The 12,405-nt window shown below is 37.4% G+C and overlaps 2 protein-coding genes across 3 annotated transcripts in view; one reads left to right on the top strand and one right to left on the bottom strand.

The window, feature by feature from the left end:
- Nucleotides 1-4,657, top strand: part of ANGPT2 (angiopoietin 2) — a 39,583-nt gene extending 34,926 nt beyond the window's left edge. Inside the window, exons 8-9 of the mRNA XM_075202485.1 lie at nucleotides 1,457-1,587; nucleotides 2,510-4,657. Of these exons, the coding sequence (XP_075058586.1) occupies nucleotides 1,457-1,587; nucleotides 2,510-2,670 (292 nt within the window). The 3' untranslated portion in view covers nucleotides 2,671-4,657. The remainder of the gene's footprint in view (nucleotides 1-1,456; nucleotides 1,588-2,509) is intronic.
- The window catches only part of MCPH1 (microcephalin 1), a 274,703-nt gene that overhangs the window by 165,429 nt on the left and 96,869 nt on the right, over nucleotides 1-12,405 (bottom strand). For both annotated transcript variants that reach the window (XR_012689650.1, XM_075202484.1), the window contains exon 12: nucleotides 7,924-8,001. Coding sequence is in view for 1 of the 2 variants with exons in the window: in XM_075202484.1 (XP_075058585.1) it covers nucleotides 7,924-8,001 (78 nt within the window). In the remaining variant the exon portion in view is untranslated. The remainder of the gene's footprint in view (nucleotides 1-7,923; nucleotides 8,002-12,405) is intronic.

Genomic DNA, 12,405 nt, shown 5'->3' with positions numbered 1-12,405 from the left:
ATAAACTCGGGCATCAAATCATCCTGTGTTCACAATCATACCTAAAAATATTCCATAAATGAGGAGTTTTTCAGGCAATCAAAAATAGGTATAAAAGGCAGATTTACCCATGTATCATCTGTATGTTGCATGATCATCATCATTTGTTTATATAGCGCCACTAATTCCGCAGCGCTGTACAGAGAACTCATTCACATCAGTCACTGCCCCATTGGAGCTTACAGTCTAAATTCCCTAATATAGACACACACTCACACACAGACACAGAGAGAGGGAGACGGACAGACTAGGATCAATTTTGATAGCAGCCAATTAACCTACCAGTATGTTTTTGGAGTGTGGGAGGAAACCGGAGCACTCGGAGGAAACCCACGCAAACACAGGGAGAACATACAAACTCCACACAGATAAGGCCATGGTCGGGAATCAAACTCATGACCCCAGTGCTGTGAGGCAGAAGTGCTAACCAGTACGCCACTGTGCTGCCCTGTTGCATATAACATAATAAAAACATACGCCACATGTAGTAAAATGGCGTTCCTTCCCATAACATATGTATACGATTTATGCTAAAATCAGGAAAAAAAAGTTTTACTGGTGTCATAGTTTGTTACAAAATGACAGAGACAAGGCTAAATTAACACAACTATTTTAATTTAGTCCTTTAGAAAGCAACAACGTCTTCTGCCCAAACCAAATATTTGTTTTTATTTGATGCGATTTATAACTTATTATATATTATTTTAGCAGCAGACATTCTAATGTTTCTAGGAGCAAAGGACATAAATGGGTCATTATCATCATCCAATAGCAGTACTCGAAAGTAAATGCCACAGATTAAGTTGCCAAGACGGCATTTCCTCTTGGAATATAAGGAGATATGCGATACAGCATAATAGGCATTTTTATAAAGAGTTTTAGCACTTTATATTGCAATTATACTTGCAATAGAAAGCTGGTATGAAAACTCAGACAGGAACAGAGCTTTAAAAACAAACACTACCTTGTAGATGCATAAAGTTGAAATCATTTCAACATTTATAAAGAGAATAGTTTTATTACATGAAAAAGTTTGATTTATCAACAATGAGCACTTTTGTAACAGGACAAAAATGAATACAAGTAATTTAGTGGTAATGTATTTTATATTTTAATAGAAAAACATGACTTCTAGGTCGGTATCAAACTTCTTTTTTCCTGAACATTAACGTGGAAAGCCCAGTATACAAAACTTCAGTGTCTTAGAAGACAGAAAGGTAAATCTTATTAGCAATGCTAAAATAGAATTTAAATGCTACAATGAAAGTAGGTAACAACAAGATTACAGAAACAGACAGATTAAATTTGAAACCAGGCATGAAAACCTTTACTTTGGATATGGTGATAGATTTTTCCACTAATGTGAACCAGCAAAATACTCCATCTCATATTCTCTTTCCATTTTCAATTACCACAGGATTCAACTCAAAGGATATACTGGGACAGCGGGCAAAATAAACAGTATAAGCCAACCAGGAAATGATTTTAGCACAAAGGATGCAGACAATGACAAATGTCTTTGCAAATGTTCACAAATGGCAACAGGAGGTAGGAACAGTTTCTGGTTTTATGGTCTTCCTATTTGTACAGACACCTGCACGCTATACTATTTATTTGGAGTTTTTCATGGCTGGACAAAGAAACTAACTTTATTTATTGGCCCAGACACAGAAATTAGCTCAATACATTTTCTCTCTTTAAAAAAGCATGTTGATTTTTTAAAATGAAAACTATATTACATAAAATTATAATTTTTAGTATAAAGATAAATTACAAAATTGCAACTGTTGCATTACAGAAAACACACTTCAATCTAAATATTCTGAATAGATGGAATTACATTTTTTTAAAAGTGAATTTAACTGAGGTTTAATCATATCAACCTTCTGCTCCTGCACACCCATTTATCCATAGTTTGTAGTGTACAATTTCAAGAGAAGAATGTGGGTTCCATTGTCCTGTAGAGAGGGATGTATGTGATAGGAGCAGTGTCATGATGTGATGAGGGGAATGGAGGAAGTTGGGAAGCCACATATTGAGATTGTTCCCAAGAGCAGTGATGGAGAAAATGCAGATGGCATAATCCAGATATGTCACTGAAGCCAACCCATAACAACAGATCTTTGAAATGTTAAAAAGGGGTTTCAACTGATTTTATTACACTTTTAAGGATATAAGAATAATCAGGATTTCAAAAGGAACTATAATGAAAGTGAATACATCATAACAAAATCACTGTTCTCTCAGCTGGAAAGATTGGTTTGCTCATTTCTGCCAGGAGAAAAATGCAAAATGTATAAAGGAAAAACTGGAAAACAGTGGCTTTCAAATCTAGTAAAAACAATACTACAAAAATGTAACTTCTTGAATTAAAAAATTGGCAATGGATTACTGTAGGCTAACCCTTCCATTACTAATGGAAACTGGTCTGGGGCAAAAATAAATAAACACCTTTGTCTTTTCTTTACAGGTTGGTGGTTTGATGCCTGTGGTCCATCCAATCTAAATGGGATGTATTACTCATTAGGGCAAAATACAAATAAATTTAATGGAATCAAATGGTACTACTGGAAAGGATCAGGGTATTCACTGAAAGCGACAACAATGATGATTCGACCTGTTGACTTTTAAATATTATACGGTGCTTATTAATTAATAAAGACAATTGCCAGAACTTTGGATACAATGTAATATCTGCCACCATTATTGATTGGAAACTAAAGAACAGCACTCTGGACAGTGGATGAGCTAACTGAAGAGAAAAGACTTTAAACAAGTTACAAAATTAAAATGTAACTATATTACAGTGTTGCTGCGTGTGGCATTTATTTGGATGTAAATAACTGGAACTGTGAAACATACAGAAACCATATGTTGTGCCTTTCTGCAAAACTATACCTGCAGTCTTTATGGCAGCCTACCTGCAAACCACTTTGTATTATGTTCTGTATTATGTGGTGTACATATGATTGTAAATTAACTTTATACAGTCTTTGATAATGTGTTATACATATAAATGAGAGGAAGCCAGATTACATAATGTGACCTGTTTACATATTTTATGGGTTATTATAATTTACTCCATCACTTAATACAAAAAGCAGCATATTAAAACTAACTGTGCAACTTTAGCATGTAATTGAGGTACGATTCAAATTTCAAATGAATCTTGACTCCTCACTAAGCATTATCTAGTTTGTGTTACTACTATCTGATATTACAACAGAAAGGGGCAGAACTTGAAAAGCCAAAACTGATTTATTGTAGCATGCATCACATTCCGCTTTTTCTTTTATTGTATTTAATCTTGAATGTGCACCCAGGCATCTGTAAATTACTGATCTAAATAGTATATCTGATGTGGTAAATGTTAAGTATATCTGCCTGGCCATCTGCCTATTCTACCACTAAAGGAAACAGGGTGCTATCTTCTCTATCTGGCATCACTCTACACTGTGGAAAGTTGAGCCTTGTGTGATTGGTTTCCCAGTTTCCAAGTAATAAAAAGCTCTCTGTACAGACTGCAAATTGGTAGGTAACAGACACATTGCTTTGCCACTGAAACATTGTCTTGGCTCTATGGGGGTAGCAAGAGATGTTTTAATGGAAGGAGAAGTCTACTTTTTTCCCTTTAAACAAAGCTGCAGTGGGAAGTCAGGGTAAGACAAATCTGTATCTTACATTCATGCTTTATTTGTATTTTAATTCCTGTAAATGCAAGAGTCTTAGTGGCATATTCAATTAGGATTCGCGGCCGTGATTACGCACGGCTGGACCTATAAAGTGCCATTACCGTACCACAACATCGCGGATTTCTGTGCGCAGCCCTATGGGGTGCTCACAGAAATACGTGGTGTTGCGGTACCGGAAACCTTGCGGCCGTGAATTTTAATTGAATATACCACTTATAATGCATTAGAATAATGGTTACAATAGTATGCAGACTTTAAAAAAAAAATATTTCGTACAGCTTTACGCTGGAGTATAACAATAAAGAGAAATACAGTCAGTCAACCAAATGAAGTTGCTTAATGATGTGCAACATTTGACTCGTAGTATTAATAACAGCCCTTTAATGTATTGTCCATCTTTATTGCATATCAGCTGCAAATTATTAGGCTTTTTAGAGCCAAATTACAATACTTGCATTACTTTCTAACTTAGATGGTTCATGTAGACATTGTTATTAATATTAGGTTGTTAGAGATACCAAATTTTCTTTTTTAAAATGATGTCTGCAAATTTCAATGTAGCTTTTACATTTTTAATTATTTACACATTAGCTATATGTGAATGTTGTCACTTTTTTTTTTACTAATGCACAGTCTTCAACTTTATGTCTATGTTCCCATTTAACTAAATTTGACAAACTTTTGATCTACAAATTGCAGAAACAGAAAAATAAAAACATTAGGAGAAAAAGTGAATTCTACGTAGAAAACAGTTAGAATATATGCTATTCCACAAGGACTTCTATTCAAAAAACAATTATCTGTCTCATATTTTGAAAGCTTTGTTAAGATGTTCAAATTCTTATTCGTTCTGCAAGACCTGTATACTATTATGTCAAGTGCCAAGTTTGGCACTTCTACAATTTAATAAACTGACAACCATGTAATTTTAGTTTTACTAACTTTGTTTCATAGTCTAATACCAGTGTGTAATAAAATATTATTAAATTTAAGCTAGATGTAATGGACTTGGATCCTGAAATCATCATCAGCTATTCATATAGCGCCATTAATTCCGCAGCAATGTACAAAGAACTCAGTCCCTGCCCCGTTGGAGCTTACAGTCCCTAATATACACACAAGCAAAGAGAGAGAGACTATGGTCCATTTGATAACCTACCAGTATGTTTTTGGAGTGTGGGATGAAAACCGGAGCCCCTGGAGGAAACCCACACAAACACAGGAGAAACATACAACCTCTACACAGATAAGGCCATGGTCGGAAATTAAACTCATGACCCCAGTGCTGTAAGGCAGAAGTGCTAACCTCTAAGCCACAGATTTAAGAACATGGTGGCAGTTAAAGCATTAGTGAGGTTGGACAGGAATGTTGAGTAAAAAGGCCTGACTCACAATTGGTGCTCCAATACATCTCAAAGGTATTTGATAGAGTTTAGGTCAAGGCTCTGTGCAGGCCATTTAATTACCTCCAATGAAACCATAGTAAGCACACATTTTTAAAAAATGTTATTATATGCTGTAGCATTAAGATTTCCCTACATTGGAACTAAGGGGCCCAGATCATAACCTTGAAAAAATGCCACAGACTATTATTCCTCCATCAAAACTTTACAGTTAGCAGTACGCATCTGTATCTAAACCCAGATTCGCCTGCCAGACTGCCCAATGGTGAAGCCTGATTTGTCACTCCAGAGAACACGTTTCCAATCAAAAGACAGAATTTTTACGCTCTTCTGCATGCATGTTCTTTTCGCTTGTGTGGGCTGCCAATTAGTGGCTGAGCTGTTGCTGCTCATAGACATTCCCATTTCACAACAACAGTGCTGACAGTTCTAGGAAGGCTGAATTTTGACAAACTGAATCGTTGTAAAGATGGCATTCTATGACAGTGTCAAGTTTAAAGACACGGAGCTCTTACATACAACCCATTCTACAGCTAAGGTTTGACTATGGAGATTACACATATACATACACACACACACACACACACAACCAATAACAACAATAATGATTGGCTAAATGAAGAGCATCCTTGTCTACACTTGCATCAACAAGTGCAATGAGAAGGAGCCTAAAACATGAAGACCTCCTGTCAAAAGAACTAGGGTTATTAACGACGTTACGGAAACATGTACTAGAAAATAGCAAGGGCAAGCACAATTATAACTTTTATTAATGTTTCTCTATTTCTCATCAACAACTTTGAGTAAAATATGGCATTATAACATTTCTTTGTTTTGACTTTGAAGTTTTTCTTTTATCCTGCTCTATAAGTATACCTTCTCGGTCAGATAAGTTTTTTCAACCCTTGCTTTTTGCAAAACAAATACAATAAAAATCAGCAAGATCCTCAGCAAAATCATACTGGACTCCATCCTAAAAGCTGTCTGATGACTGGGTATCTAGTGTTCTGACCTTTACAAGCCATTTAACTTTGAAGCTGTAGATTTCTTCTGTTTCTCATTACTATCCTACTGAGGAACAAGAACTAATAACTGCTTAACAATTTTATGAGTGAATGCTTTAAACATCCAATTTCTATCATGTTTTCATACTGTTAGAATGTGTTTGTAAAATAAAATCCACCATAATGTTTAAAATTTAAGGCTCACCCATATTTTAGAGTGTATAGGAGTTAATGGACTACATTACACTATCTAACACGAAAACCATTACAGAACTTTAAGAGTACCTATGCGGAATGTGGTAATGTTTCCATGTGTCCTCCAGTTTTATAGTCACATGACAGCTTGTATAAACAAGAAAAAGAAGATTTTTTTTTTCAAATGTGTAACTCTGTTATAAGATGCTACTTAAGTTGTTGTCTCTAAAGGGTAACAAAACAAATTTGACTTCCTAGTAGCAGGTACATTTAAATATCTCCAAGTGAGGCATTTTGAGACTTCCCTCTGAAAACCAGATACCTTTGTTTGAATTTCTATGTTACAGCAACCCCCTCTCAAAAAGGTACAATTTTAATTCTCTACAATTTGCTGTTAACCACAAAGCAGACTACTACCCCAAAGCACGAGCTTGACTGGGAGGCAGATTTGGGCAAAGTACCAGAGGAGGATTCCTAGTCAACAATACTTTCGTTAAAGAGAACGCATACAAAATACACTACAGGTGGTACCTAGTTCCCACTAGGTTACACATGATCGACAATTGCCTTCCTCATAATGCTGGAGAGTTTGTGGGGAGGCTCAATATATGGTGGACCTGTGCTAAAATATCCAAATTCTTAAGCAATATAACCAAAGTCCCATCGCTAAATATCCTTGGATTTTTCTTCTTGACTTACTAATAGAGGGGTCAGATGAATATTCTTATAAATTAACTGCAAATATTCTCAATGCAGCCAGATGATTAGTAGCCATCAATCCAGATGCCCCCTCCCTACAGTCTATAGTAAGTTTTGGCAATTCTCGACAATGAAGAAGATCACAGCTTCCATAAACAAGAAGTCTCATAAGTTCACACAAATATAGTGCTTGTGGTGTATTCACAACACATCAGTCTCTCAGAATGATTCCTTATGCAGACTTTCAGGGCTTTTTTTAATCTCTTTTAATCTCTAATAGATGGCGGAGTTAAACACATGCAAGTCAGTGCCTAGCGCCACTTCAATACAGCTGTGCACCACCAGAGGCCCCAATTTCGGCTTCAGACCCCCTCTTTCCCCACAATCACATATCCACCCTCCCATCCACTATCCAGTTGCATAAATTGTGTCAATGCATATTTACTTAGCAGGTACAAGCATACACTGGATGGTCAACATGGACAAAATTGCAACTTTCGTTAACTCTGGTATGTTATTTATATGGGCCATGCTAAGTAACTGTTCAATATATCAGCATTCTCTGCATACAAAAGATTAAAATGTAAATAAAAAATAATTATACTTAAAAAAAAGAGAAATTAAAAAAAAGGGGTGGGATGGGGGTGGAGTTAAGATGACCACATGAAGAAAACCTGAGCAGGAATGCAGCCCAGGAAGATTAGATTTAAAGAGCAAAGTTAGAGATAACATATAAAGATTGTATTATACCGGATCAATATGTTACTAGATAATTTATTCCTATCATCTAAATTTGAAAAATAAGAAAAGTCAATAAGCTTAAAAAGCCAAATAGTGCCACCAAACAGCACTCATCTGAGCTTGTGATTTTAAATGAAATTCATGACTTACTGGAGCTCCAGGGAAATAGTCTGAAAGCTCATATGGTTCTTCGGGAATCCAATGCCCACGTTCCAAAGACCACAGCACCTGAAATGAGATGTGAGTAGCTTAATAACCATAACTTTTCATATATATTTCTAGATTACTAACAACTTAATAGTTAAAGTTAATAGTTAAAGTTAAGGAAGTACAAGGCTGAGATAAACCCTCTATAGTTTATTTTAAAAATACTTCTGAATGTGGATAAGCAGCAGTTATCATTAAAAATAAAACTATGAATAACCAAAATTTCACAACTTTATGAAAAAAAAAAAAAAAAACCAGCTTAGTTCTGTTAACAGGATAAAGAAAATTAAAACATTGGATTCATAATTACTGTCTAATGTCCAGGCAATCTGGTTTAGAACACTATGCAAATCCCTTTTTCTGTATGGTGTCCCTTTAATAAACTGTAATTCAGTGGATTGATTAGATAAGAAAATCAGAGAAATGTTGCGGAAAATGCAAATATTTTTCACACCACTACTTATGTATCAGACTGGATGAGAGCTTCAGCTTAGAGACAGGACAAGAAGAGATCCAAGTCAAAACTCATAACAATCTATATGGTAGACCCTCCCCTGAGAAAGTCTTAAGTGCACTTCATCCCGAAATTAAGCATATTTTGTAGGTAGACTACTGAAGGACAGCAGAAAGAAGAGGAGACAATACTGAGGGCCAAGAAGGATTTGTAAGTACTTCAGGGCTAAAAGAGGATTATTAGTACTCCAATACGAGGCAAGCAATTTTTTTAAACTTAATTTGTTTGCATTTAACTAGGTTTAACCAACCTGTGGTTCTACAGCTATTGTAAGCCCAAGATTCATTTGTGGGTTGGTTTATAATACCCCGGCATTTAAACAAAAGGACATGGGGATTATTAGCACTGATTGGTGTGGGTCAGCTAAGATATATATATATATATAATCATGCTTCTCTGTTTGGCACTCATCTACACTGCCGGAAACACGCAGCTTGATAAATTTGCCCCATGGTCTCAACCCCATTCACCAAGTAGTAACATATTCCCTCCCCCCTCACCACTGTCCATCATCTCTGTACATACTTACCAACTTTTTACTCGAGGATACAGGAGAGGTGACGGATGAGGACAAAGGGGAGGAGGGGGGAATTCGAATTGCGTCACTTTGGCCCCTATGACGCAATGACATGAAAGCAACATTTTGCCGTGGTGGATGCAGCCATAAAGGAGGCGGCTCCCATCCTGCCTACTTCACAAGGAGAGTGGCCTGCTCTTCTGGGAGTCCTACCCGGAATTCAAGTGTCTTCTGGACATTCCGGGAAAGTGGGCAAGTATTCCCCAACACCCTTGTAGTAAAAAGTTCTCCCTTATAGCAACACATCCCCCCATGGAAACATGTTCCCATGCACCCACTTTTCCGTCCTCCCAGAAAAAGTTTTAAATGCAAAAACAAGAGGTAGCAAAACAGCACTCAACTGAGCCTGCTTGAAATGGGTGTGACAAAGGATTATTAAGAATAAAGCCACCTGGTCTGTCTAGACATTATTCAAGATTCCCCTGTTATGTCATACGCATACTATTAAGTCCAAAACTGCCACCACCAAGATTTGGTTTTACAGATCATACTGAGGGGAGGTCTTAGATTATTCCCCTAACTCAGAATACCACTACATTTAAACTTTAAAATAACCAGATTTATCATTATCCAAATTATATAAAGACGGAACCTTATTAAATGAGGTTTAATATGAGAAAATATTCACAATACAAAGATAAATAAAATCATAAAATTCTGAAAATGATTATCTTGCCAAAAGTAAAAGAGAAGAAATACAGATAGAGAGAAAAGGTTACACAATTTCTGTTGCAGGAGGCGGCAGAAACATCTGCTACACCTCTTTGCAACTCCCTATACTTTCTCCACGGGTCCTCCAGAACCCAATTCACATTACTCAACCTTTTTGTGTGTAATTTTCTTTTTATTGAGATAAGGGAATACAAAAATCAAATGGAACATAATTCAAAAACAGAATCATGTAAAGACATCACAGTCCATCAACCAATAGGAATAGCGCTGATTGTAAAGACAGACAATACACGACAGACAGGAGAGAGAAAAATACAGAAGGTTATATAGAATAGGAGGAAAAAAGTTGATAAAAAAAAAAGGGGGGGGGGGGACTAGGGAAGAAAGAGAAAGAGAAAGAAAACTCTTCATAGTGTAAAGGTCGCATTGCAAGGGAAAGAATGCCCAATGGGAAAAAGTACAGCGTATCCGCCTGCACAGACCACCAATAAGAATTGGCTAGAATAAATCCATGAGGAAGCGGTAAAACAAATGCCTTAAATTTGAGCCAGGGTAACCACATCGCTGCGTACTCAGTAACTTTCTTTTGGCCAGAAAGGGTTATGTCATCCATGAGCCTGTAGAGGCCTATCCGTCTAAACCACTCCAGCATGTCAGGAGCCCACCAATGGACAACTGCTACGGCAGATTTGCACAAATGTCGGAGTATAGATTTTTATATTGAGAAATGGAAATATCCAAAAAACTAAACAACCAGAAATCTGGGCCTTCTGGAACAGGGCAACCCATGATTTTCTTTGCAACTGTTTTAACCTTACGCCAGTACAATGCTATTAAAGGGCAAGACCACCAAATATGAAGAGGAGCTCACCAGTATATATTGGAAAGCTCTGGCCCAGAATTTGTCGGAGGTAGACTTTCCTAGTTCTCTATCCCATATGCTGGCATAGCCACATAGGGTGGAGCATAAATCAACAATGAACAGTTGATAAATCGTTGATATAGTGTGTTTCAGTTCAGTGGAGACGCAGCACTGCTCCTCAAAGCCAGTCAGGCCCCTGCCCGATCACCCATAACTGTCTTCGATTGTAAGTAAGTGGTCTTTGATTGTAAGTGGCCTCCAGGTACAGCCAGAAGTCTGAAGCAGGCAAACCTAATTTGTCCTGCAAAAGAGAGAAGGCGCGTACTCGCCAATTGGCCACCAGCTGCCCTCTCCTGATCATCTTATCTGTAAACCATGCCTTGAAAGTCCCTAGTGTGAGACCAGGTGGAAAATCTGGGTTAGCAGTCAAGGGGGTAAGTGGAGACAATGGGGATGAAATACATTTCAAAGTTTGTAACTTAGCCCAGCATTGAAGCGTGGGGCCAATAGTGTGGTGTGAGGTGTGTTGAAATTTGGACAACCAGGAAAGTACAGTTGTAGGATTCCCCATCGCCTGTCCCTCAATATGGACCCAACTGCTTAGAAGGCGCTGCTCTAGTCCATTCCATAACTCTATTGAGGAGCACAGCCTGATATTATTTAGCGAAGACAGGTAACTGAAGGTCCCTTTGTGTCTTCCGCCTATATAAAATATCATGGTGAAACTTGGGAGGCCTCCCGGCCCATACAAACATGCGAACCAATTTTTGTAGATATAGGAATACTTGAAGATGTGCATTGGGAGAGTTTGGAGAAAATATAAAATCTTTGGTAGAATGTTAATTTTAATTACATTCATCCTCCCAAGCCAGGAGAAGCTTAGAGATTGCCAGAGTCTAAAATCTGCACGGAACTTGATTAATTAACGGATTAATGGTATAAAATTTATTTTATACAAGGTGGAGAGGTTCCTTGGCAGTAACACTTTAGATATTTAATTTGAGAGGGGTGAAAAGTGAAAGGAAGAGAGCACCGGAAACCCTCTAAAATGTGCGGCGGGTTGGAGATTCAGGGCCATAGATTTAGTATAATTAATTTTAAAGTTGGGCAAACTTCTCAAAATCAAGCATTATATTAGGCAATGAAATGATTGGTGACCATTGCTAACAAGTCATCCGCAAAAAGGGCTAATTTGTGCTCAGTCCCCCCCTCCCACACACACACTCTAGTCACACCGGAGTTATCCTCCATGCAAAGGACAAAAATCAACAAGGAATCGGGCAGCCCTGGCTCGTACCCTTATAGATGGAGAATGTATCAGACAGAAAACCATTAATCTTAATATGGGCTGTTGGAATCCTGTAATGGGAGAGGATTCTATGAAAACAGACTGGACCCAATCTTATTTGCCCCAGCACCTCCTCGAGAAATTGCCAATCTACCCTGTAAAAGCCTTTTCCACATCATATTCAAAATATAATGGTTTGCGTCGATTGCGGTATTAACAACGGCTTATGAAACCATAATACAATACAATATACTATACGTACAATATGAAAAATAAAAAAAGGAAAAAGAAATAAAAAGAAAGAGAAGGGGAGAAAGTGAGCAGAAAAAGGGTAGGAAACAACGTATCAGGAGGAACCATCTATAGTCGACAAGTATTTAATGAAAGACTAGAGCTCGAAGCCACTTGACTGTTAGTCCCTAGGGGCGAGCAACTGAATCAAGTGATCCATGCGGGGAAGGGTGATTTGTATAGTACTCGTTCCAGGCAAACCATTTTAATCCAGGGGGAGG

This window comes from Mixophyes fleayi, chromosome 3 (genome assembly GCF_038048845.1).
Source record: "Mixophyes fleayi isolate aMixFle1 chromosome 3, aMixFle1.hap1, whole genome shotgun sequence".
NCBI lineage: Eukaryota > Metazoa > Chordata > Amphibia > Anura > Limnodynastidae > Mixophyes > Mixophyes fleayi.
The sequence above is the reverse complement of the archived record's forward strand: the minus strand, read 5'-3'. Positions and strand labels throughout refer to the sequence as shown.